This window comes from Cherax quadricarinatus, chromosome 54 (genome assembly GCF_038502225.1).
Source record: "Cherax quadricarinatus isolate ZL_2023a chromosome 54, ASM3850222v1, whole genome shotgun sequence".
Taxonomy (NCBI): Eukaryota; Metazoa; Arthropoda; class Malacostraca; order Decapoda; family Parastacidae; genus Cherax; species Cherax quadricarinatus.
Window position 1 is genome coordinate 13575148 of NC_091345.1, and position 26916 is coordinate 13602063.

Here is a 26916-nt window from a genome sequence, read left to right on the forward strand (position 1 = left end):
CTCTTCCCTCCCCCTCTACTTTGGTACAGTCCATTACTGTCCCAATCTTTACTCACCCTCCTCCTTCTATCTCCAATATGGTCTCCCATACATCTTTGAATTCAGAAACACTTGAAGCCATTTCAGAATATATTGCAGAGACTAAACCTTCAATGGACACGGATTCACTTCCTGTTCCTTCTCTTCCCTCTCCTCCATCTTCACAACCCCATTCTTCGCAAGGCTCCGTTCCTTCGCTACTTGAACGTCTTCCAATGCCACCACACGTTGACTTTTCTAACCCCTCTAGTCCGTAGGTGCCTTTACCTACAGATTCCTGGTATTTTCTTCATCGCCAATCATGGCCTATTTACAGTGGAATATCCGCGGCCTCGGGTAATCGGGGTGAGCTTCAGATGTTGCTTTCCAGGTTTTCCCCTGTTGGTGCTTGCTTACAAGAACCAAAATTACACTCGGCTGTTTTCCAACCTATCTCAGGCTATAATTTATTGTATTCTTCGGATCCTTTCTCAGATGGGACCTTTAATGAAAGTGCCCTTCTTCTACGCAATGATATTCCATACTGTCAACTATTTGTCCATACCTCGCTGCATTACACTGCAGCCCGTATCCTCTTGAATAAGTGGTTTACAATATGTTCTTTATATCTCTCTCCTTCTCGGGCATTTTCTATCCCAGACTTTGCCTTTCTTGTTTCATCCTTACCACCACCACTTCTGTTACTTGGTGATTTTAATGCCCACCATTTCCTCTGGGGGGGTCTCATGTGACTCACGTGGCATCCAGTTGGAGGCTTTTCTCGCCTCTCACCCCCTCCATGTTTTAAATACGGGTACTCCCACCCATTTTGATCCTCGTACTCATACTCTCTCTTGCATCGATCTATCAGTCTGCTCTTCCTCCATGGCACTAGACTTCACCTGGTCTGTTCTACCAGACTTACATGACAGCGATCATTTTCCGATCATTCTTACTTCTCCTTCCTATTCACCACCTTTCCGTAGCCCTCGCTGGCAATTTGATCGGGCAAATTGGGATCTTTACTCACACCTCACTGCTTTTAGTGAGGTTCCTTCTTCATCCTCCATTGATGAGCTCCTACACATCTTCTCGACGTCAGTTTATACCGCAGCTTCTCATTCTATACCCCAAACCTCAGGCAGGCATTCTCAGAAGTGCGTGCCTTGGTCTCCTGCTTTTGCTCGTGCAGTACGTTTGTAACGTGCTGCATGGGGCAGGTACCGGTACAATAGAACCGCTGAGAGACTTCTTGATTTTAAGCAGAAGCATGCGATCGCTCGCCGTGTCATCCGTGAAGCTAAACGCACTTGTTGGCGAGACTATGTTTCCACCATCACCTCTGCTTCTTCTATGAGTGCAGTCTGGAAAAAAGTGAGGAAATTGAGTGGTAAATACTCTCCTGACCCGGCTCCTGTTCTACGGGTCGCTGGTGTTGATGTAGCAAACCCTCTCGACGTTGCCATTGAACTTGGCACACATCTTGTCCGTATTTCCCGAGGGCTCCATCTATGCCCCTCGTTTCTTTCCTCAAAGTCTGCCAGAGAGTTAGTACCCTTGGACTTTTCTTCTCTCAGAGAAGAACAGTGTAATGTGCCTTTTACACTTCAAGAACTGGAGCCAACGCTCTCAGCTTGCCGATCATCGGCAGCTGGGCCTGACGACATTCATATTCGTATGTTACAACATTTACATCGGTCAGCCCTTGTAGTCCTCTTACACCTCTTCAATCTTATTTGGGCACAAGGAGTTCTTCCCCAGCTGTGGAAATCTGCCATTGTTCTCCCTTTCCGCAAACCGGGTACTACACGACATGATGCCTCCCACTATCGCCCCATCGCTCTTACTAGTACAGTTTGCAAAGTGATGGAACGTCTCGTAAATCGACGTTTAATGTGGTATTTAGAGACACACAACAGTCTCTCCGCTAGTCAATATGGCTTTCGTAAGGGTCGTTCTACCATAGACCCCTTACTACGCTTGGATACATATGTTCGTAATGCCTTTGCGAATAATCACTCAGTTATTGCCATATTTTTTGACCTTGAGAAGGCATATGACACAACTTGGAAGTATAATATTTTGGCCCAGGCCCATTCCTTAGGCCTCCGAGGCAATCTACCATCCTTCCTTAAGAACTTTTTAACTGACAGACATTTCCGTGTTCGAGTCAATAATGTTCTTTCCCCCGGACTTCGTCCAAGCTGAAGGTGTCCCTCAGGGATGTGTTCTAAGCACAACACTTTTTCTCCTTGCTATAAATGATTTGGCCTCTGTTCTTCCACCCAATATTTGGTCATCACTCTATGTTGATGACTTCGCTATTGCTTGTGCAGGCGCTGACTGTCATCTTATTGCAGTTTCTCTCCAGCATGCGGTCGACCGTGTTTCCACTTGGGCCACCACGCATGGGTTTAAATTTTCAAGTACCAAAACTCACCAAATTACTTTCACTAGACGCTCTGTTATCTCCGATCATCCTTTGTATCTCTATGGCTCCCGTATCCCTGAACGTGATACAGTCAGGTTTCTAGGCCTTCTCTTTGACCATCGGTTATCCTGGAAACCTCACATTACCTCTCTGAAGGCTACTTGTCACAGCCGGCTAAACCTTCTTAAAACCCTTGCTCATCTTTCTTGGGAGCTGATCGTCGAACTCTGCTTCGCCTACATTCAGCCCTCGTTTTATCGAAACTCGATTATGGTGACCAGATTTATTCCGCGGCCTCTCCTGCTACTCTCTCTAGCCTTAACTCTATCCATCACCAAGGATTACGTTTGTGCCTTGGTGCTTTTCGCTCTTCCCCTGTTGAGAGCCTCTATACAGAAGCGAATGTTCCATCCTTGTCTGATCGCCGTGATGCCCATTGCCTTCGCTACTATGTACGCTCTCACGATCTACACAATCCTTCCATTTATAGAATGGTCACCGATATTAGTAGACATTCTTTATTCGTTCGCCGCCCCTGTTTGCTCCGTCCCTTTTCTCTCCGCCTACATTCACTCTTGTCTTCCCTTCAGTTACCACCTTTATATGTTCATGTAGCATCTCACTTTTCCCTACCCCCCTGGGAAGTTCCAGCTGTTCGGGTCTGTTCTTTCTCACTCCCTTGCTCGAAAGCTCAACTGCCTACGGTGGCTTCCTGCTCTCTCTTTCTTGATCACTTCCACTCCCATTCTCATGCCACCGCTGTGTACACAGATGGCTCTAAGTCTTCAGACGGCGTCGGATTTGCAGCAGTGTTTCCGGACAGCGTCGTGCGGGGGGATTTACTATCTTCAGCTAGCATTTTTACTGCTGAACTGTATGCCATTCTTGCAGCACTTATTCGTATCGCATCTATGCCTGTGTCATCATTTGTAGTAGTCTCAGACTCCCTTAGTGCTCTACAGGCTATACGAAAATTTGATACATCTCATCCCCTAGTTCTCCGTATCCAACTTTGGCTACGCCGTATCTCTACCAAACATAAAGACATTGTTTTTTGTTGGGTCCCTGGTCATGTCGACGTACAGGGCAATGAACAGGCAGACACTGCTGCGCGGTCAGCAGTACATGACCTACCGATTTCCTATCGAGGTGTTCCATTTCTGGACTATTTTGCTGCAATAGCTACCCACCTTCGCACCCGTTGGCAACAACGTTGGTCAACTCTGCTCGGTAACAAACTTCATTCTATTAAACCGAGCATAGGTTACTGGCCGTCTTCTTGTCATCAGTGCCGAGGTTGGGAGACCACTCTCTCCCGCCTTCGCATTGGCCACACTCGTCTTACTCATGGGTATCTCATGGAGAGGCACCCTGTTCCTCTCTGTGAGCAGTGTCAAGTTCCAGTATCGATTAGCCACATTCTGTTAGACTGCCCTCTCTATCAACGAGCACGCAGAATTTACCTCCAACGTCGTCTTCGTTCTACTACTCTCTCTTTACCTTCCCTTCTTGCTGATGGACCCTCCTTTAATCCTGACTCTCTCATTGACTTCTTGACAACGACTGATTTACTCCACAAACTCTGATGATACTTTTCGCACTCCCCTCAGCCCTTTCTAGTTCAGTCTCTTGCGGCCCTTTACCCATTCACCATCCACTACCCCGCTGTTATCCGTAACCTATTACTCATCCATCTCCCTTTTGCCACCTGATGCCCTCGCTTCCTTCCTGCCCTGCAGCGCTGTATAGTCCTTGTGGCTTAGCGCTTCTTTTTTTGATTATAATATTAATAATACAGTTGGGGAAGCTTGTTATGTTCCTGTTGGCACTGATCCCACAGCACTGCCTGTGGCACATTTGTACAATTTTTGTAACAGCATCAGTTGGCTTGTTGGTACTTTTAACAGCACCAGTTGGCTTGTTGGTATATTTCAGGCAGTAGCAGTAGCGCTAGGAGTCGGGGAAACAAACAAGTGATTTTCAGTGATGGCATCCGGCCTGGTGGTGACCTGACCGAGCTTGATGGGTCGGGGGAACTCCTTACCCCTTACCGCAGATCGGGACGGGTGACCAGGAGGGTGGATCGTCCCACCACCGGTTAGTCAACGTTTCCTGGTTTACAACTACCATAATATTTGTTTTGAGGGATACTCTGGATTTACCCTAAATCTAGAGGACTTATGTGATTATACTGTATGTCATTAGTAGCAATTAGGATTTACTGTGGTGGTTAGTTGGAGGATACATTGTCTGGTTTGGTTGTCCGGGATTGGTGCACTGGTTATGGTAGCTGCTCACCCATCCTTAAGTCTGCTTGTGCTTGCTTTACCATTTTGCTCACCTTTCTTCCATCTCTTCACTAAATGTGGTATCTTGTATATCAACTTTCTTATTTCCATATAATAATTTTTTTAACCAATTAATAGCTTAAATATTAAAGCATTTGCAAAAAATATGGAGAAACTAGCATTATGTGAGTTTCCTGGTAATGTGGGGACCACACACTGTTGAATATGGACTTCATTGTGGGTAATAGGGCTTGTCTCATTAACATGCACTAAAGAGCATTGTGACTATAAATTTGTTTATAATATTGCACATCCTTCAGCATGCTTATGTACCGAGGTGCTTGTTCCTCTATGTCATTGCATATGTGTTGAAATAGGAGTAGAGCTATGCTTGGGTGTCCTGTCTTGTGTAATTTGTCGTTATTTTTATAGTTTGCGGTAGGTGTAGTGCGCACTGCCGTTTCTTGGACCCCATTCTTGTTATTTTCCACACTGTTTATGATGAAATATGTTTTATGTCTTTCTCGACATCCCTCCTCCCTCACAGCCTTCCCTTCCTCTCCCCACCTTTTCCCTTAATCCCCTCTCTACCTCTTCCTTAATCCCCTCTCCACCTCTTCCCTTAATCCCCTCTCCACCCTTCCTTCGATTTATTGTCATTTCCTCCCTTTTCTTTCTTACCTCTTCCTTCTTTTACCTTCTCTATCCTATTCCTTCTTCATTTCTTCCCTCATTTCCAAGTTTTTCATCATTTTCTCTTCCCACTTTTCCATCCTTCCTTCTTCCTGTTCCTTCCTTCACTTTCTCTCCAAATTTTCTCTCTCTTGCTGGCATGTTAAGAAATGGTGTATAAATTACCAAGAAAGACGAAAAGCATTACAGGTGTTCTTGTTCTTAAACAGGAGGAAAAGAGATGACAACATACAAGTTTTCGCAGTAGAAGTCACTTAAAAAAAGCGTTGCAGAAAGATGCTAGAAAGTAAATCTCCACAATACTGTAGTGTGGTAGATAGTTGAAGGAGACAAGTGTGTGTTACAGCTAATACTGTATCTGTACTTCAGAGGCTTCATGATGATGATGGAACACTACAAAGTTATGCTTCTGTCACTGCAAATACAGTAACACATGCAAATGGGTATCTCTATCACTTCTGGGGATTGCACTGACCAAGAGAGGTTTCAATTCACATTTAAAAATGTGTTTAACTGATTTTGATGTAAACTACACAGGTGAATAATTTTACCAAGACATAGCCATTGTGTCAGGAGCAAGGAGCTAGTAACTCCTTCTGTATAAATTACTTAATGTTAAAGAAAAATTATTAAAGCTCTCCTTCTGTTTTCGGGTTACCCTGCCTTAGTGGGAGATGGCCGGTGTGTAAAAAAAAACAAATAGCCATCATGGAGAAGTGATATCAGGAAAACTCAAGGATCAGTTTGCTTGTTGACTACTGCTGGATGGTGGTGTGTCACTGAAGAGGAGTGAAAGAACTTAAAAATTATGATTTAAATATGTATGACTATAAAAATTTCTGGTTTTGTTATGCTTAGTTTATAATGAATTTATATTGAGAAAGATTAGTTTTTGTCATCACATGCACCTTTCATAATAGATTCGTGGTCAGTCTATCAAAATTAGCTTAAAACAATCAATTTGGTTTCTGAACTGAATGAAAAGTTAATTTTGTTGGCTAATGTTGTTATTGCATTCATGGGGAAGCACTAAAGACATAGGGGTCATACATAGCTTGGAAAATGAGATAAACTGGTTTGATTTGAGAAAACGGAAGGTAGTGCCAGTTCCTCAGAACAAAGCCCTTTACCAGCATCAAGGCACTCCAACCCTCCCTTGAAGGAGATAATGTATTAATTAAACAATGGCAAAAAATAATCCTGTAGGTTTTAATACTGTAGAAATGAAGGTGAGTAAACTCATGGCAGTAGTGATGTGAATACAGCAGGTTCCTAATTTGAAATCACCAAAGTTTTAATGATCCACACTTGTGAATGATGTCCAAAAGACATAATGTTGAGAAATAACAGTTTTGTGAATGCTGATCTGTAATAATGAACATGTTTAACACAATTATCCTCTGTATTACACACAGTTTTATATAGGATAGTAATGTCAGGGTTACAAATGACATAGTCATAAATTAAATCACCAGGAATGCCACTTGTTTGTAAGTTAGAAAATCCTCCCCTTAACTTACAAAGAGGAGAAATTCAGAGTACTGTATACAACTTATTTAAGGCCTATATTGGAATATGCAGCACAGGTATAAAACCCACATCTGGATCAGCATGTCAAGAAATCAGAGAAAATGCATACAGTAGGTTTGCTTTTCACAACAAACCCACAATTTGGTAAGGAAACCTTAGATGACATGTTTTGATAATGATTCAGGATGAATTAAAACGTTGAAAATTTTCTCTTCAAATTGTGGATTAGTTGTGACATATTACAGCCATGATATTGTGACTTTTTAATTTTATGGAATAAGTGTTACATACTGTAAAAAAATACTGTATAATTTTATAGTTGTCTAGAAAAAGTAAATACCTTAAAATATGAGCTCAATAAGTTGGATGTACATAGGTATTCTATAAGAATTAAATAAATTCAAGATACAGTACTGCATATGCATACAATAAATAAAGAAGGCACAGGAAATCATAAAAAAAATGGAAAATTCCTTATAGGCAGGGAAAAGAATGGATAACCAAGAGAGAACATAAATCTAGGGGGTGGAAGGATGGAGGGGTAGGGATAGCTAATAGTTATGCTACGACTTGTTGGGGTTCGAGAAAAGTTTACACTTGTATATGTAATCATTATCTTTTAATGTTCAGCCCCAGCACTTAATAGCCATAGCAAATATTTAGTCTTTATTTTTGTATTAGCGTAGCTTGAAGCATGCTTTTCATTAGCTGCAGCTCCGTGTTGACACTTGTGTTTGTAATCCTGTGTGTGTTGCAGTGTTGCCATTATTGTTAGTGAGCAGCAGTGCTTGTAGCCTTTGTATTCTTTTGCGACTATGTTTGTTGTTTTGATGTATGGGGGAGGAGTGAGGATTGACTAGTATGAGGTAACTGGGAGTTCTAGGATTTACTAGTATGAGGTAAGTGGGAGTTCTAGGATTTACTGGTATGTATGAGGTAACTGGGAGTTCTAGGATTTACTAGTATGAGGTACTTAGGATTTCTGTGCAGCATTCAGAATATTGCATTTTGACAGTGACATCTTCCTGTGTGAGGAAGTGGAGGAATGATACTTTTTTTGTGTGTGTTGCAGATCACCTCCAGGAAGCAGTAGTTATCACTCTTTTGACTAGAATTGCCCAAACCATTTTAATGTTGTGTTATTTTGAAATGTGCATACAACATTTTGTTGAATTGTGTAGCATTTGTATGGCAAACTATGGAGAGCATTCCCTGTGGCACATTGGTGGAACCAAGTAGATCAAACACAAGTATAGGTGTTTTAGTTCCTTATTCTTTATTTTGAATGAATTTCTTATATTTTGTTGGTGTTTATGGAGGTTACTGGCTGGTCAGTTTAACCTATGGAAGAAGTGCCATGCCTTTCTTTGTTTATTATGTCAGCCCTGTGAAGATCTGTATATAGCTTCTTATCAAAGATTGCAGTCTTACATTTTCTTTAATTGCTGGCAAACCCTGCTGAATATTGAGGGTCAGTTTCAACAAATGGGAACATTATGGAGGCAGCATTTAGCAAACTAAAATGTTATGGTAGTAGTGTTTAGCAAACTGGAACATGGAAGCAACGTCCAGCAAATAGGAGCATTTAATGAGCATTGCTTTTGAAAAGGAATCATTATATGGAAGCAACATTCACCAGAGTACAGTATTAGATTTATGAGGGAAAAGTGGTTCATGAATCAAAATATTTGACCCTGAATTTACATACAAACATGCTATAGTAATAAAGTCAATGGTACTTGATAAAGAGCCATCTTTACGCATTACTACTATGACTCTAATTGCGGAGTCTGTCCCCGCCCGTGGTATGGTTTTTTTTTTTTACACATATTACTGTAAATAGATGATTGTCCTTCAATTATGGCAAAGGGAATATTAGTGAATAGGGTGTCTTGGCTCGAGAGGTAAACAGGGTACATGCTGAAGAATTCCAATGCATCAAACACTGTTAGCTCGTCACCATCTTCTGATTTTTTTTTTATTGTTAAATTCTGATGATGGGATACCACAAGCTTACGATAACTTTGTGCCTGTAACTGTAAATTGGTAATTACAAATAGATAATTGTCAGCAGAGGCTAACCTTGCTCCTATAATTCTCAAGATGAAACAATTTAGTTACAGTATATTTAGTAGAGTATTTTGTTTCATTAATTAAGATTGTATACATGAGAGATTGTTGGAAAAGATCAACTTTGTATGAAAACATGAGTGAGATAGGAGAGATCAGATGAGAAACTAGGAGTGATTCAGAGGTTCTTAGTAAGAAAGTTGCTAGAACTTCCTGTATATGTCAGCAACAGTAATATTGAAAAAGTGTGGTAAATAAGTGTTCGTCGGTAACAAGGGAAGGTAAAGGGGACAGGTGAGTAAGATGGTTATACTCTACTCAGGGAAGGGTACAGGAACAAAGGGATGGATGTGCATGAACAGTATAATGAGGAAATGTAAGATTAATGAGGAATAAGATATTGATGGAGTGTGAAGATGGTTTGATAAAGGCAGATTACTGTTAATATTATGTTCATGGGAAAGTGCTAAACCTACTGGGGTCATCATTTTGTTGTTGAAATTGGATACATTGGTAGTGTGCTATGCAGCACCTGGGGATTATGAGGTTGGCAGGTTTGAGTCAGGGAAGAAGAGGGTGGCTCTTAATTTCTTGGATCAAGAATCCTTCACCAGTATTAAGGCATCCTCTTTGAAGGGTAGTAGAGGCAGAGAATGACTCCCCCCCTCCCCCCAAAAAATAGCACAGAAAGATTGCGGCAGATAGTATTTGAACACAAAAATTTGTGATTGTTATGGAGCAGTCGAGATATCTAGGGCTATTTCTGTATGGAATTCTTTTATTGTTTAAAATAAGAAAAATGTACTATATATGTATAGTATAAAGTATAATTGTATATAGAAGTGCTGCAATATTTGTTCTAACCTGCCTACTGCAATTTAACCTAAAAGCTTCAGCATCATAATTCTGAAGAGAATTATTTTACATCTAACCAATGCTATAAAAGATTGAGCCTGTTGTAAGCTTTTTATTTATGCTAAATGAACGTTCTTTTAAATGTAAGCTATATTTTATTGTAGAGTGAAATAAATTTTAAGATAAGTTTGCTTTATTTTGTTTGTTTTAATGAATATTGTTACATATTGCTTCATGATTACTTTATGTATAGTGATTATTTTTATGTTGTATTTACAGCTATTGGCACTGATACAGTACTGTAGTTTGCTGTTTCAGAACCTCCCATGATGACTAGTATAATTCACCCAGGATGTTAGAGTATTGTTAGAACTTGCTTTATAACAAGGGCCAAAGAGTTGCACATAGCTTTCCAGCACAAAGGCACCCTGGGTAATTTGGGACATTCTGAGATTCACACTACAGTCGCTCTGATAAGAGAGACCTTTTAACGGTATAGTAATGGAGGTGCATTGCAGGCAGTGGTGTTGGCAGTAGTACAGGCGGGTTACTTCGCTCCCTCCCCCCTGACCGCTGCCTCATCCCCCCTGGGGCTGGCCTTCCCCCTGTGGTGGTTCAGGCCCCTACCACTGGAGGTGGGTGGGCCCCTCTTCTACTTTATCTTGTGCATGTCTGTGAGCATTGCTTTTTAAAGGGATACTAAGGCTTGCTGTTAGTCTACAAGAACTTTTGCTGATTTTATTTTTAGTTAGGTTAATATTTTGTTAATTTATTCAAGCTTATGAAAATGTCTGTTCATTTGTATAGGCAATATTAGTTCATTATGTGAATAATATTATATTTATTTATTCGTACTATATATGTGTGTGCTTATAATTTGCATATGTATCTATGCTGGTATCGTTAATTTGATGTGTTTTAGTGCCATATTACTGTACTGTTCATTATAATTACTAGATCAAGTGGCACACTAGAGGGCTGTTGATCCAAGGAACTAGAGCTACCCTCCCCTATCTTGGATCAACTCTGAGTACCTCCCATTCTCCAGGAGCTGTATGGCTCCTTCAGTTTAGCATTTTCCCATGAATATACACTATTAATATGTGCAAAACAATATAAGTTTTTTGTAATATTTTAATATGCTAGTGTGCTATAAAGCCTTGCAACAGACATTGTGGACCAGTGGTACCAAAAAGATGTGAATGTGGTCTTCTGTTGAATATTCAGTACTTTGAGTGGTATTTACAGAGGTGAGCTTTTGAATACTAGCTGCCTGAGTAGATAGAGTACCTGCAGATATATTGTTGGTGTTGTTCATGGTAAATTGTGCTACTTTCTGTGTGATAGGTACTGTAAGTGATAAGAACACTAAAAGATGTAATTGCAAACTGCATTCAGTCATTTTCAATTACCCCTTTTAGTGTCTTCCATCACCTACAATTCATTGGTGTTCCCATACCATCTAGTTTTACAGTGGGATATATTTCTGAACAGTCTGCTATGTTGGTGGTTGCATGAGCACCTCTGCAAAGCTTTTTACTTTATTTCTACCAACTATTTCCATCAAAGTAGGGTAGCCCAAGGGAGGATAAGCATGAACCATCATTCACTGAATATCTTTTTTCATAGGCAGCAGAGGCTGTGAGCTGGCTAGTGGGTGAAAAAGGCAAATGAAACAGTTCATGCTGTTTTGCATCCCATGTCTGTCTTGATAGAAGTGTGCATACATCATAATTCAAATGACTCCCTGAACTGCCCCATCCCTTCCCATCTTTCAGAATGTAGGCACTATACATCTCTCTATTTGTTTGGTATTTAAAATTCCATTTCAGTGTGTATAATGTTGTTATAAGGCACCTAGATTTTGGAGAATTGCTTTTCATTGTGAGTTTAAATGTAAGATACTTCTAATTTTATAAATACTTTGTTTTTCAAAATTAACAGCAAAGTTTTATTATATTGAAGCATTATATAACCAGTCAAAAGTTCATTTTCACCCTTGTTTTCTCCCTGGAATCAAATCTGAATACTCTGCAACCTTCCTTCCTTATCTTTTTATCCTCATTAGAGGGGAATTTTTTTCCTCTCATGAAATCCTGCTCCTAGACAGAGAGAGATCACCTTTAGCCCTGTTCTAATGTAACTGTGGTGGTCATGTCTTTCCATCCAGTGGAAATTGCATCACACTAGGGCATGTGAGGTGACCCTTAGTGAGAGACATCAGGTGGCTATCTGACAAGGGCTCTGAATTCAGATGGAAGTATTACCAGAGATTACCTACAGATTTATTTGTTGCAACTGAAAGTGTATGACTCCTGGTGTTCATTCCATTGTGTTGGCCACCATTTTTAGCTGAAAGTTGATTACGGTTAGTGCTCTTTTCTTATCAGGTGGTTTTACTAAGCTTAGCTCGATTAATTTGAGGCGCTACCCTGGTGTTGTACACCAGGTAGGGTATGAGGTGCTTTCCAAAGAACAATAACTGTTGTTCAGAGGGAATATGTGATTTCTCTTTGTTTATTGTTGGCATTGACCCCCCTCTCCTCTATTTTTTCTTTATGGTAAATGAGACATAACCTAATTCTCTAGGATTCCTAGTGACCATCATCATCATCATCATCATCATCATCATCATCATCATCATCATCATCATCATCATCATCATCATCATCATCATCATCATCATCATCATCATCATCATCATCATCATCATCATCATCATCATCATCATCATCATCATCATCATCATCTATCATCATCTATCATCATCTATCATCATCTATCATCATCATCTATCATCATTATCTATCATCATTATCTATCATCATTATCTATCATCATTATCTATCATCATTATCTATCATCATCTATCATCATTATCTATCATCATTATCTATCATCATTATCTATCATCATTATCTATCATCATTATCATCATTATCTATCATCATTATCTATCATCATTATCTATCATCATTATCTATCATCATTATCTATCATCATTATCTATCATCATTATCTATCATCATCATATATCATCATCATATATCATCATATCATCATCATCATCATCTACTGAGCCCCCATGGGGTTATGAACCTTCCTCAGAGCCTGGAACTGCTTTCTTGTAATCCATAGTTGTCCGAACCCTTTACTGGTATTCTACCTACCGTCTTTGGTACCTCTAACCCCAGCCTCACCTTAACCATAGAAGAGGTTGATCTTATGATGCAGCAGTGATTCATGGGTCATCCGTATGTCAATAGAGTGGCTTGATGCCATACGCCAAGAAACATTGATGTACAAATGACGATGCTAACCTGACATACAAAACTTAAGTCACACACTGATGAACATACCACTTGAAAGCCTGTTCCATTTAAGGAAATGTTCCAAACAAGATGATAGACCTGATTTTTTTTTTACTGCAAATGATTCTGAAACATATCTAAATGACTATGAACTCGCACTAGAACTCTTGATACAGTCAAGACTTTTACCTCCTCCCTCTAAAATGTGGGATGCATATCAGAATTAATGATGCTGATCAGGCCAATAAATTAAAAGAGCTTCACACCACATTTCAGTCTGCCCTTAGTTTATTCCATGAAATAGTTGTCATCTCTCTCATGGTCATGAGACTTGTTTGTGAATAGAGAAAATACTTCAGTATAGATAAACTTATGTTCAGTAGGTCAATACCTAACAATGAGGGAACTCAACCCACACCACAGTGCCATAAAATATTGCAGATCACACAGTGTCCAGTGTGTGTAGAAAATGAATTATAAAGATGCAGCTTGTGACACCTCCTACCTGCCTTAACTACGAAGATGCTTGTCCCACATATTCTTATCGGTGCCTTCTTTTCCTTTAGGAAAGCAAAATCCGGTGTTTAAAAAAGAAGGCATATTTGTCACATAACCAGACTAACACAACTGCCTGCAGGAAAGAATACCTAGTACTGTACCTCCAATCCTCTTCAAGGGGGGCTCCTTGGCGTGGTGAAGAGGCTCTTGGTCTGAGGAATTAGACCTGTCGGTCTACTTCCTCAGACCGAACGTAATTACCCCCCAATCCCCCGTTCCCTATCCCATCCTCCCCATCCTCCCCTTTTTCCTTTCCTCCTCCTCCTCCCCACCCCTCCCTTTTGCCCTTCCTTTATGGCCTTTTTTTTTTTTTTTTTTTTTCCCCACAGGGACGCTAGTTCCTAGGTAGGGGAAAGGGTACCGGGGTCCATCCCATTCCATTGAGGTTCTTGGCGGTGGCGTAGTTTGCCGTGGAATCTGGATTGCCTGGGGATGTCCTGATCCCTCTCCGGTATCCCGGAGGGTGGCTTCGGGTGTCTCTCGGGCGACGGGTGTATCTCTGGAAGCCACCTTTTGGATTCTGGGGGTGGTGGCCGAAGGAGGTATGCTTTGTGGCGGATATCCGGCCGCCCTCTCTTTTGTCCACCGAGGTAGCTCAGCAGATGTGAGGTTGCTATCCCGGATTGTTAGTTTACTAGCATGATGGGTAGGGTATGGCACGGGTTCCATGCTGCATCTGCGCTACTTGCGGTGCTGAGGTCCTCTTGGGTGCTGAGGTCCTCTTGGGCGCGGAGGGAGATTTCTGGCCCTTTCATTCCTCCTAGGAACTATCCCTCCCCAGTCCCCCCTTTTTTTATTCTTTTTTTTATTTTTATTTTATTTTCTTTCTTTTTTTTTCTTAAAAACAAAAAGAAAGAAGTAACCTAACCATGGCAGCCCTAGTCCATGACCCTGCTACACCCGGGCCCCTTCTTGATACCGCACCCCGTTCTGACCCCGCCTCGTCTTTGGACCACTCTTCGGACACTCCTCATGCCTCTGTACCTCTTGCCGGTGCTGTTTCCTCACCTGCTTCAGGTTCTGAGGCCTCGACTGACTCCTTCGATTTATCTGACCTTCGCTCTCCTCTGACTATGCTTCCGGCCTCTCCCTCTACAGTGCGGCAATTTTCGAATCGCTGGCCCGTTCCACGTCGGACCAACTCTGGTCCCACGCCTAAACGACAATGACAATTACCTGCTGATGATACTTCTCCACCTTCTCGTTCTTCTCAGAAAAGATCGACACGTCCTTCACTTCCTTTCCACGCTCAGTTTCAGACTGCACAATGGACTAAATTCTTCACTTTACGACCGACTTCCTCTACTGCCTATCTTTCTGACCACAGTATTGGCAAGGCACTCCTGCGCCATGTTGGTAAAGATATTTCTTTTCATGCTCTTAAGAGCGGTACGTGCATCGTCACCGTACAGAATGCTACCCAGGCTCATGAGCTTTCTCGTCTTTCCCATATTGATACTGTTCCTGTAACTATTGAAAAGCATCATTCCCTCAATTCTTGTAGTGGTACCATCATTCTGCCCCATACCATAGTTCAACAAAATTTCCAGACATGTGGCACTGACATTCTTGAACAGCTGGAACTCCAAGATCTCCCAATCCTCTTACGTTCTTCCTGCCCGCGGGCGGAGACGATACCCTAGCAATGTGGCTTGTTTAACTTTTGACAGCCATGAACTCCCATCCTCAGTTTATGTAGCAGGACATCGGTTACAAGTTCGAAAGGTGATCCCTACACCGCAACAGTGTAGAAATTGCTGGCGATTTGGCCATCCAGCGAAATATTGCAGATCTATCGCCGAATGCCCAGTCTGTGGTGCCGATGACCATTCTAATACGTCTTGCAATCGACCTCCCTCTTGCCTTAATTGTCATGAGGCTCACCCTTCGTACTCTCGCCGTTGTCAAGTCTACTTAAACGAGCGGGAAATCCGTTACCTCAAAGAGGCAGAAGGTCTCCCTTATGCCATGGCAGTTTCTCATCTCCGCCTCCAAGGGAGACTACCTCGTGTTTCTTATTCCCGTGTTTCAAAACGTCCCCCCACTTCTGGTATCCCATCTTCTGCATCCACCTCTGTGGTTACCTCTCCCATAGTCACTCCTGTAGCTAATTCTTTTGCTGTCCTCGGCTCAGACGTCCCTACTTCAACGTCTCAGTCTGATCTTGCTTCTTCGTGTTCTCTCTCACAAGCCTCAGTAGCGACGAGATCTCGTATGACACCTCCTCCCAATCGTCCCTCTACTTCTCAAAAGTCAAAAAAAGGTCCGTTAACACCTCCTACCCATCTTCCACCTCCTCATTTTCCCTTCCCTGTCTCTGTACCTGGTTCTCCCCCTCTCACTGGCTCTGTTACAAGCGTAGAGGTTCACCCTCCTCCTCGTACTGTACCTTCCTCCCCTGTTCCCTCCCAAGTTTCTTCCTCTTCTGCCACCTCCCAGGTTTCTGCCTCTTCTGTCCCCTTCCACGCTTCTCCAGTTCCCTCCACCCTTCCGTCCCCCCCTACCTTAGTACAGTCCATTACAGTTCCAATCTTTACTCATCCTCCCCCTACCATTTCCAGTATTGTCTCCCATACGACGTCTCTGAATTCTGAAACGCTTGAAGCAATCTCTGAATATATTGCAGAGACCAAACCATCAATGGACACTGATCCACCCTCCGCTCCTTCTCTCTCCTCTACTCCATCTGCGCAACTCCTTTCTTCACAGCGCACCGTTCCTTCGCTGCTTGAACGTTTTCCACTGCCTCCGCATGTGGACTTTTCTAACCCCTCTAGTCCGTAGGAACCCTTACCTGCGGATTTCAGGTATCTTTATCATTGCCAATCATGGCCTATTTACAGTGGAATATACGCGGCCTCAGGGGTAATCGGGGTGAGCTTCAGATGTTACTCTCCCAGTTTTCCCCTGTTGGTGTTTGCTTACAGGAACCAAAATTACACTCTGCTGTTATCTCTCCCATCTCAGGCTATAATTTATTGTATTCTTCAGATCCTTTTCCTGATGGGACCTTTAATGAAAGTGCCATTCTTCTACGCACTGATATTCCGTACCATCAGCTATTTGTTCGTACTTCGCTGCATTACACAGCAGCCCGTATCCACTTGCATAGGTGGTATACGCTCTGTTCTTTATATCTCTCTCCTTCTCGGGCATTATCTATTCCGGATATTGCCTTTCTTGTTTCGTCATTACCACCACCGATTCTGTTACTTGGTGATTTTAATGCCCACCATTTCCTCTGGGGGGGTCTCACTGTGATTCCTGTGGCATTCAGTTAGAGGCTTTTCTTGCCACCCACCCCCTCCATGTTTTAAATACAGGTACTCACACCCATTTTGATCCTCGGACTCACACTCTCTCTTGCATCGATCTCTCAGTCTGCTCTTCCTCTGCCGCATTAGACTTCACTTGGTCTGTTCTTCCGGACTTACATGACAGCGATCATTTCCCAATCATTCTTACTTCCCCTTCATATTCACCACCTCTTCGCATCCCACGCTGGCAATTTGATAAGGCAAATTGGAACCTTTACTCACACCTAACTGTTTTTAGAGAGGTTCCTTCTTTGTCCTCCATCGATGAGCTTTTACACCTCTTCTCGTCCTCCGTTTTAACCGCAGCTTCTCATTCTATACCCCAAACTTCGGGCAGGCATTCTCAGAAATGCGTGCCTTGGTGGTCTTCTGCTTGTGCTCGTGCAGTACGTTTGAAACGCGCTGCCTGGGGCAGGTACCGGTACAACAGAACCACAGAGAGACTTCTTGAATTTAAGCAGAAGCGTGCGATCGCTCGCCATGTCATCTGTGACGCTAAACGCACTTGCTGGCGAGATTATGTCTCCACCATCACCTCTGCTTCCTCTATGAGTGCAGTCTGGAAAAAAGTACGAAAACTGAGTGGTAAATATTCTCCTGACCCGGCTCCTGTTCTGCGGGTTGCCGGTGTTGATATAGCAAACCCACTAGATGTTGCCAATGAAATTGCCAATCTGGTCCGTATTTCTCAGGGACTCCATCTATGCCCCTCATTTCTTTCCTCAAAGTCTGCCAGAGAGTTAGCACCCTTGGACTTTTCTTCTCTCAGAGAAGAACAGTATAATGTGCCTTTTACACTTCAAGAACTGGAGGCAACACTCTCAGCTTGCCGATCATCGGCAGCTGGGCCCGACGATGTTCATATTCGTATGCTACAACATTTACATCAGTCAGCCCTTGCAGTCCTATTACGCCTTTACAATCTTATTTGGTCACAAGGAGTTCTTCCATAGCTGTGGAAATCCACCATTGTTTTCCCTTTCCGCAAACCAGGCACTTCGGGACATGAAACCTCCCACTATCGTCCCATTGCTCTTACCAGTGCAGTTTGCAAAGTGATGGAACGCCTAGTAAATAGACGTTTAGTGTGGTATTTAGAGACACACAACAGTCTCTCCACTCGTCAATATGGCTTTCGTAAGGGACGTTCTACCATAGACCCCTTACTATGCTTGGATAAGTATGTTCGTAATGCCTTTGCGAATAACCACTCAGTTATTGCCATATTTTTTGACCTTGAGAAGGCATATGACACAACTTGGAGGTATAATATTTTGGCCCAACCCCACTCCTTAGGCCTCTGAGGAAATCTACCATCCTTCCTTAAGAACTTTTTAACTGACAGGTATTTCCGTGTTCGGGTTAATAATGTGCTCTCCCCGGACTTTATCCAAGCTGAAGGTGTCCCCCAGGGATGTGTTCTGAGCACAACACTTTTTCTTGCTATTAATGATTTGGCCTCTAGTCTTCCATCAAATATTTGGTCATCACTCTATGTTGATGACTTCGCTATTGCCTGTGCAGGCGCTGACTGTCACCTTATTACAGTTTCTCTCCAGCATGCAGTCGACCGTGTTTCCAATTGGGCCACCACACGTGGGTTTAAATTTTCCAACACTAAAACCCACCAAATTACTTTCACTAGACGCTCTGTCATCTCCGTTCATCCTTTGTACCTCTATGGCTCCCGTATCCCTGAACGTGATAGTCAAGTTTCTGGGCCTCCTCTTTGATCGTAGGTTATCCTGGAAACCTCACATTACCTCTCTGAAGGCAACTTGCCACAGCCGGCTGAACCTCCTTAAAACCCTTGCTCATCTTTCATGGGGAGCTGATCGTCGAACCCTCCTTCGCCTACATTCCACCCTTATCTTATCGAAACTTGATTATGGTGACCAGATCTATTCAGCGGCATCTCCTGCTACTCTCTCTAGCCTTAACCCCATTCATCACCAAGGATTACGTTTATGCCTTGGTGCTTTTCGCTCTTCCCCTGTCGAGAGCCTCTATGCAGAAGCGAACGTTCCATCCTTATCCGATTGCCGTGATGCCCATTGCCTTCGCTACTATGTACGCTCTCATGATCTCCGCAATCCTTCCATTTATAGAATGGTCACTGATATCTGGAGAGAGTTTATTAGACATTCTTTATTTGTTCGCCGCCCCTGTTTACTCCGTCCCTTCTCTCTTTGCCTTCATTCGCTCTTGTCTTCTCTTCAATTATCACCTTTCTATGTACATGTAGCATCTCACTTTTCCCTACCCCCCTGGGAAGTTCCAGCTGTTCGAGTCTGTTCTTTCTCTCTCCCTTGCTCGAAAGCCCAACTGTCTACGGTCGCTTCCCGCTCTCATTTTCTTGACCACTTTCACTCTCATTCTCATGCCATTGCTGTGTACACAGATGGCTCTAAGTCTTCTGACGGCGTAGGATTCGCAGCAGTGTTTCCGGACAGCGTCGTACAAGGGCATTTACTGTCTTCGGCTAGTATTTATACTGCTGAATTGTATGCCATCCTTACAGCACTTATCCGTATTGCATCTATGCCTGTGTCATCATTTGTGGTTGTCTCAGACTCCCTTAGTGCTTTACAGGCTATACAGAAATTTGATACACCTCACCCCTTAGTCCTCCGTATCCAACTTTGGCTACGCCGCATCTTTACCAAGCATAAAGATATTGTTTTTTGTTGGGTCTCTGGTCATGTTGACGTACAGGGCAATGAACAGGCAGACACGTGCTGCGCGGTCAGCAGTACATGACCTACCAGTTTCATGTAGAGGTATTCCATTTACGGACTATTTTGCTGCAATATCTTCCCAACTTCACACCCGTTGGCAACAGCGTTGGTCTACTATGCTCGGCAACAAACTTCAATCTATTAAACCGAGTATAGGTTACTGGCCGTCTTCTTATCACCAGTGTCGAGGTTGGGAGACTACTCTCTCCCGTCTTCGCATTGGCCATACTCGTCTTACTCATGGATATCTCATGGAGAGGCGCCCTGCTCCTCTCTGTGAGAATTGCCAAGTTCCATTATCAGTCAGCCACATTCTGTTGGACTGCCCACTTTATCAACGAGCACGCAGAATTTACCTCCGTCGTCGTCTTCGCTCTGCTGCTCTCTCTTTACCTTCCCTTCTCGCTGATGGACCAACCTTTCATCCAGACTCTCTCATTGACTTTTTGACAACAACTGACTTACTTCACAAATTCTGATACCTTCAGCCCTTTCTACTTCAATCTCTTGCTACCCCTTACCCCCGTACTATCCCCTGTCCCGCTGTTTTCTGTAACCTACTGATCATCCCTCCTCCCTTCTGCCATCCAATACCCTCGCTTCCTTCCCTAACCTGCAGCGCTGTATAGCCCTTGTGGCTTAGCGCTTCTTTTTGATTATAATAATAATAATGTACCTCCAATTCCAGAGTTGCCTGACACACCCAGTAGTGTTCCCTATACACTTACTCTTGCATCCAACTAATTTGTTTCTTTCAACACTCATGTTGCTACCCATACCATCTTTTCACTGCCTTCCCTCCTAAGCCTACACAGTGTTCTTTTTCACCAGTCCCTTCAACACATTAACCACAACCCCAGAATGTTCATGCTTTGAGACCTCACAACAACACATCCCTCTCCTCAAACTACATTCTCTGACCAACCACCTAAAACTTCTAGTTCTGCATCTATGCAGACATTCACGAGCCCTCTCACTTTTTCCCAAGGCTTCCCGGACACTAGCCAGTCATTTCTACCTTTACAGGCTCTTCCATCCCTATAGCCAGTTAGTCTTTCACAACCCTTCTTTCCTTTGGTGGCCACCAATATCTCTGTCCTGTCTACTTTCCTCATATGGCTCTTACATTACATTCCTTCCACTTCCCTGCCTGTAGAGAGAGAAAGTCATGGTGAGATATCTCAAAGGGAGATAACCAGAAACCAACTTTGATAAGCCCCACCTCAAACGAGAAATCTCAACTGGACCCTCATCTAAATTGAAGCTCAAGCCACATGATTATAATTACTGCATACTTTAACACCAGCATCCCAGCCTCCATGGAACTGTCACTCCTGCTATTAATGTTTTACAATCTGCACTGCCAACTAACACACACTACTCACAACATACAAAACTGCACTACACACAAATCTCTTATTGCTGTTACAGTACAATGCCTCTAACCCCTCGTGTCAATTTTACTGTTCTCGAGCCCATAGCCACTACCCCGTTTTACCCTCTCTGCTTTTTAATTAGTAAATTATATCTGTTCTACAGTAGAATATCAGAGGATACAGTTGGTTTCCCTGTTTTTTTCCTTGTATTTGTATACAAAAACTTGAACTCCATAATACAGTTGGATTCTATCAGTGATTATGTTCTCTTGCAGTCATTAGACTCTTTTACTGATGAATCTTACATAGAAAGTCACTTCTTGTATGCATTTTGTCCTGCATTCCCAAATTTCCATTCATTTTCTTCACTATACCTCAGCCCATGTGTGTTTGGCCATGTGTTACATGAGTTGCTTTTTCTCTTTCTTTCTCTCTCTCTTTATGCCATCTGTCTATAACTAGCATATGGTGTGGTAATTGCTATTATCACATTTTGAGGCATATCTACAAATATGTATGGAAATGGATGAGGAAGAAATTTCCAGCAGTGTTTGCTAGCATCTGTATGCTCATTGAAGACAGTTCAGAGTCGTGTTAATGGTTACAATGGTTGATGGGCAATACTTGCTTTCACCACCTCACACTGCTTCAAATATTCAAAATAAAAAATGCAACACACCTGCTGTTTAATAAGTATATTTAGCAATGTTTATGAATGTGCTTTAAAATATTGTTCCATAAAATATGATTTTATTTATTTGGGGAGGAGAATTATGCATTACAATATCTCTGTGAGAATGAGAACTGTGTCTGTTTTGTGCTGCATGTTATATGTATTGAAGATTTTCCTAGTCACAGCACACACTTCAATTCTTTTACCATGCACTTTGAAGAAATGCAGGCCATAGGAAAAGCCCTGAAGTGTAACAAAAATTTTCTTGGGATTAAAATGTAGACCTTTTAAGAACAATGAAAGATTTGAAAATGGCCCTATAGGGATATTAGATGACAAAAAATGGAAGAGAAAACTGGTGAGTGGTATAATTGAACCTACATAGGAACACTAAAATGGAATATAAGATTAGTACTGTATTGTATATTTTGACCTACATCTGAGGCCCTCTTTATCAGATTTCTGAAGAGGATCTCAATTGTAGGCCTTGTTGGAAAATAGGAGGCAGTGATTAGATATGATTACCACACAGTAATTTATAAAAGGATATGGAAAACATGAAATATATTTTTGGAATCAGCAACAGATAAAACAATAAGTCACAATTTAAAAAAAATGAAGAAAAACAAATAAAATATTTTGTTTTTAAATATAGTGGTAGATGCAATATAGTTGCAAACAGGCAATCTTAACAATGCAGAACAAGCCACATGGGAATGGAAATCTTAAGCTCTAGATTTTTCACACACTTTTTGCTTTGTCAGGAGCTATGTAATATTGCAAGACAGCAACAGATAGGAGGGGAAATTCTCTGAGGCAAGGCAAAATGTATCAGTGGTAACCCGTGTCATGGTTACCACTGATACGTTCTTCCTTACCTCAGAGGGTTTCCCTTTTTATCTGTTGCTGTCTTGCAACATTGCAGAGCTCCTGATGATGCACAAGAGTGCAAAAGATCTTGAGCTTAAGATTTCCATCCCCATGTGGCTTGTTCTGCATAGTGGTAGATATTGTTAAAACAACTGGAAAAGAAAGTATAAATAAATTTAAGAAGGTAGGACACCATAGGAAAATCATAGATCTGTAAACAGGTAATTACAGGAAGTGTCAGTAAGCTCTTTTAGGAAGATGTGTGGCAATATTGAGATGGTTGTAAATAAGGAGTATTGTATGTATTGTAGATGTAACATGTCGTGTGTAGAAACTTGATGTTTTTTCTGTTAGGTTCGGCCATAAAGTGGGATGAGGTGTCTAAGATATGGACATAATAAGAGTGATAACTTATTGTGGTCTGATGAATGTGACACAGGTATGTAAAAGGTGCATAGGAAATTAATTGAGGTGGTGGTTAGAGAGGATGGAGACAAATAGGTTGACTAGGAAGGGGTATAAATCTGGGAAGGAGGGGTAGAGAGTTGGAGAGATGGGGTAAAGGCTTTGAGTGCTAGGGGCTTGGACATCCAAAAGGTTTGTGTGAGTGTGATAGATAGGAGTGAGTGGAGGCAAGTGGTTTTTATGATCTAATGTGCTGTTGGAGTGCGAGTGAGTTAACATGAAAGGATATAGGGAAACCAGTTAGCCAGCCTAGATTCCTGGAGGTGGAAGTATAGTGCCTGCACTCTGAAGGAGGGGTGGGGATGTGGTTGGAGGGTCATATGAACTGTAATGTCGGTGAACTTATGGCAAGACAGTTTTTGAACGAGTGACAGTGTTTTTTTTCTTTGCTGGGTTACCCTACCTCAGTGGAAGATGGCTGGAATCCTACTAAAAAAAAGAAACAATTTTAATAAGTCTAAGAAAAGGTTGACTGTATAAGCAAAGAAGTAAACAAAAATTTTCTAATAGAGGAATATTAAAAAATTATGCTTCTCATAATTACTGGTTGATTGTTAGTTTATTCATAGAATTTCTTCAGAGCTCTTACTATAAGTGAATATTACAAATCTTAAAGAGCTATGTTTTTTATATTGGCTAAAAATGTGTAGTACTCGGTCTTTAATATAGTATTGAGTTTAGTGCAATAGAGATACTGGCCATTAATAAGTTTTGTTGCTTTGCAGAGTATGTGTTTGAGGACAACCCAGACAGCAGCAAGCTGGAGCAACAGATGAGAGGAGATGGGCCGCCGGTTGTCTTTGCTGTTCATAAGAACCTCACCGTCCTAGTCAAAATGGTTAAATGTAAGCACTACGTTATTATGTTACAAAAGAATACTACGGGAGGGCCCCACTTTATGATGCTTCACTTTATGGTGATTTGCTAATACGGACATTTCAAATTACAACCAAAAATTTGTTTATACGGCTCCCTGATTTGCTATTACGGTGTCCGTGCACTGCTCTGTTTACATCCTCCGTGAGCTCCCCTTCTATTGATTACGTCTGGAAACTTTCCAAAATTTCAAGTGTTTTAACTCATTAACTGTCCAAACGTTGTTCCATGTTTTACTGCTAACACTCATGATGTTGATCAGTGCACTATTTTTCCTGCCTTCAGATATGGCACCAGAGGCCTGATAGGCCTAGGCGGTATAGAATGGGTTCCTAACACGGAATGATCTGGGATCATTCAGTACCTTTTGAGAGCACCAGTTCAGTTGAGCACCAGCTAGAGCAAACAGCATGGCAAACCCCAGGGATTCACTAATGCCATGCCATATTAACCCTTTAAGTGTTGGTCCCCTAGTGCTATGGCTTTAAAGCCAGGGTCGGTCCCATAGTTCTGTGCCATGTGCTCAGCTCGTTCAAATAAGCTTTAAGTGGTAAATTTAAGCCTAGAGATGAGAGAATAGGCCTATGCAGTAAGTGTGCACTATACATAAAAAATCCTGCAACATTCATTGCATAATGGGAAAAAACTGTGATTGTGTTTTTGGTTTAAAATGGCGACTTTGTGGTGTATTGTCATATGGTTTTTATGGTTGTGTTCTTGGTTTCTTGGTCTTATTTGATAGAATGGAAGATATATTACAGAAATAGAGATGATTTTGATTGGTTTCAAGACTGAAAGAAGCTTGAAATTGAGCTCAAATTAGCAGAAATGTCCAATTTTTGCTGATATTCCAGAGTACACAAATGCGTGACCATCTGTCCAGTCTAATATGCTTTTCTATTTTTTTGTGTAATTAAAAATTCTAAATGGAATTCATGTACAATATTGGAGGCCCACGTACGTAACCAATGAACAGATTAAATGTTATTTTTAGTGCCAGGAATTTCTGCATTGTTTATTTTGGACCCTATTTTGAAATTGACATTTCTTGAATCTTGTATGAAATTAGCCAAATTTCCAATTTCTGATAACTTTATTAAGTAGTTGAAAGAGTTGAATGGGCAGTTTCTTGTATTCAATTGATAGAAAATTGGTTGTGCTTCTTTTTTGCTATTGGTGTTCAAAAATGGCCTAAAATTCACCATGAGATCTGTGAGGGCATATTTAGGTACAATTACCATAGGAACTAAAAACGTTTGGAGTCTGATATTTTAGGATTGTTATTATGTCCACTTGGGTAGCTGGCTACAGTAATGTCATACTTTAATAATGTTTTCCTGTATAGATATAGGTAGCTGAATTCAAGATTCAATTTTTCTTGACAGATTTGTTTTCCTAGTGTGGCTTCATACTGTGAAGAAAAAAATAAAAAAATGTAAGTTTTAGGACTGCGATATTTGAAATCAACTCCAAAAGTTGTATAGGCATGTATACTTACACAAATTTTACTCTTCTTGATCTGCCATAGCAGTAACCTGAACATTGGTGATTGTGCTGAGGGTTAGTGAAATTTTCACAGGCCTCTACTCTGAGGCCCATAGCATTACTACTGTTGCATATCATGAACTAAAACTTTCCCCATATTCCAGCCATATATTCCATCCTTCATGTAAAATTTTATTGAAATTGGATAGGGTCAGGTGTGAACCCCTGGTCCATTTGACATAAAATTACCCCTATGCATTATTCTCATTGCATTTTCTCAGTTTTTTCATTCTACCTCTTCTCTTGCTGCTACTTCATGGTTTATATGGAGCAAGTAAGCCATAAGAAATTGGAGGTTAAGTACTCTGGATTCTGATCTGTCTGAAGTTATCTCCAACAGAAGTGGTAGGCCGAAATATCCAGAGCTTATCATTTGGTTGATTTTCTGCATGTGGGTTCCTTTGTGCTCTCTGTTAGGGTTGTATATCATCTTGGTCCCAATTTTACTGTGTCTTTATACAAATTTCTTTTTAATTCAGTGGAGTGTTGTGTGGGCGTGGAAGTGTGGAATGTGGCAACCCGTGGCTTGTGTACAGTGGGCCAGGAGGAGATGGTGGTCCTCCTGGAGGTATCGCCTGGTGAAACCCACCCTCCCAGAGACATATTTGCCTTCTTCCACACCGTTTATCAGCAAGCTAATCAAGGTCCATATTTTTTTTGGTTAAAGTCTACATTTTTATTTACATATTTTCTTAAAATTAAATGTACAGCAGATCATCAATGGGGTTAACACCCTGGTGAGGCATTTTCCATGTGTTTTTATTGAGAGAAAAGGATTTTATGGAAAGGCTGATGATTTCCATAGCAAATTGATATGAGGATAAGAGGAGGAAGAACTGTGAACATAATAAGAGCAAAGAACAGAGTTGGTTATTTTTGTTGCACACATTAAATTTGCCAAGTATACTGTGTTCAAGTCAATTTTTTACGTGTAAAAAGAACTTGTATAATTGTTATGTAATACAACATAGTTTCTTTTGTGTAAAAATTAGTGTGCTGTGTGTTAAATGCTAGTCCAGGAATAATGTGCTTGGTTATATAATTTTTTCATTCCAAAGTTATTTTGCACATAGTGTGTGGGCTAATCCAGCAACAATCTTTTTCCAAAAATATTACCAAATATAGTGTAGTGTATACTTGTGAATAAATATTATTCTTTTTTTCTTATGTTGGGTGTCTCACACTATTATTATTATTCTTAATTTTTCCTTATGTTAGACTGTATTAATAGATATACTGTACAGTAAGATAGGAAGGTTTTGAGCATGACAGTGAGGTTGGACAGCTGGTATTGTTGACCAG

The 26916-nt window shown here is 41.4% G+C and overlaps 1 protein-coding gene across 9 annotated transcripts in view; it reads left to right on the top strand.

Annotated features, from left to right (window-relative positions):
- Sara (Smad anchor for receptor activation) overlaps positions 1-26916 on the top strand; it is a 129519-nt gene that overhangs the window by 49449 nt on the left and 53154 nt on the right. For 5 of the 9 annotated variants that reach the window (XM_070096645.1, XM_070096644.1, XM_070096643.1 and 2 more), the window contains exons 6-9: positions 4385-4546; positions 10404-10520; positions 23919-24038; positions 26094-26258. In XM_070096645.1, coding sequence (XP_069952746.1) covers positions 4385-4546; positions 10404-10520; positions 23919-24038; positions 26094-26258 — 564 coding nt within the window. The remainder of the gene's footprint in view (positions 1-4384; positions 4547-10403; positions 10521-23918; positions 24039-26093; positions 26259-26916) is intronic. The other 4 variants (XM_070096649.1, XM_070096648.1, XM_070096647.1 and 1 more) reach the window with 3 other exon arrangements.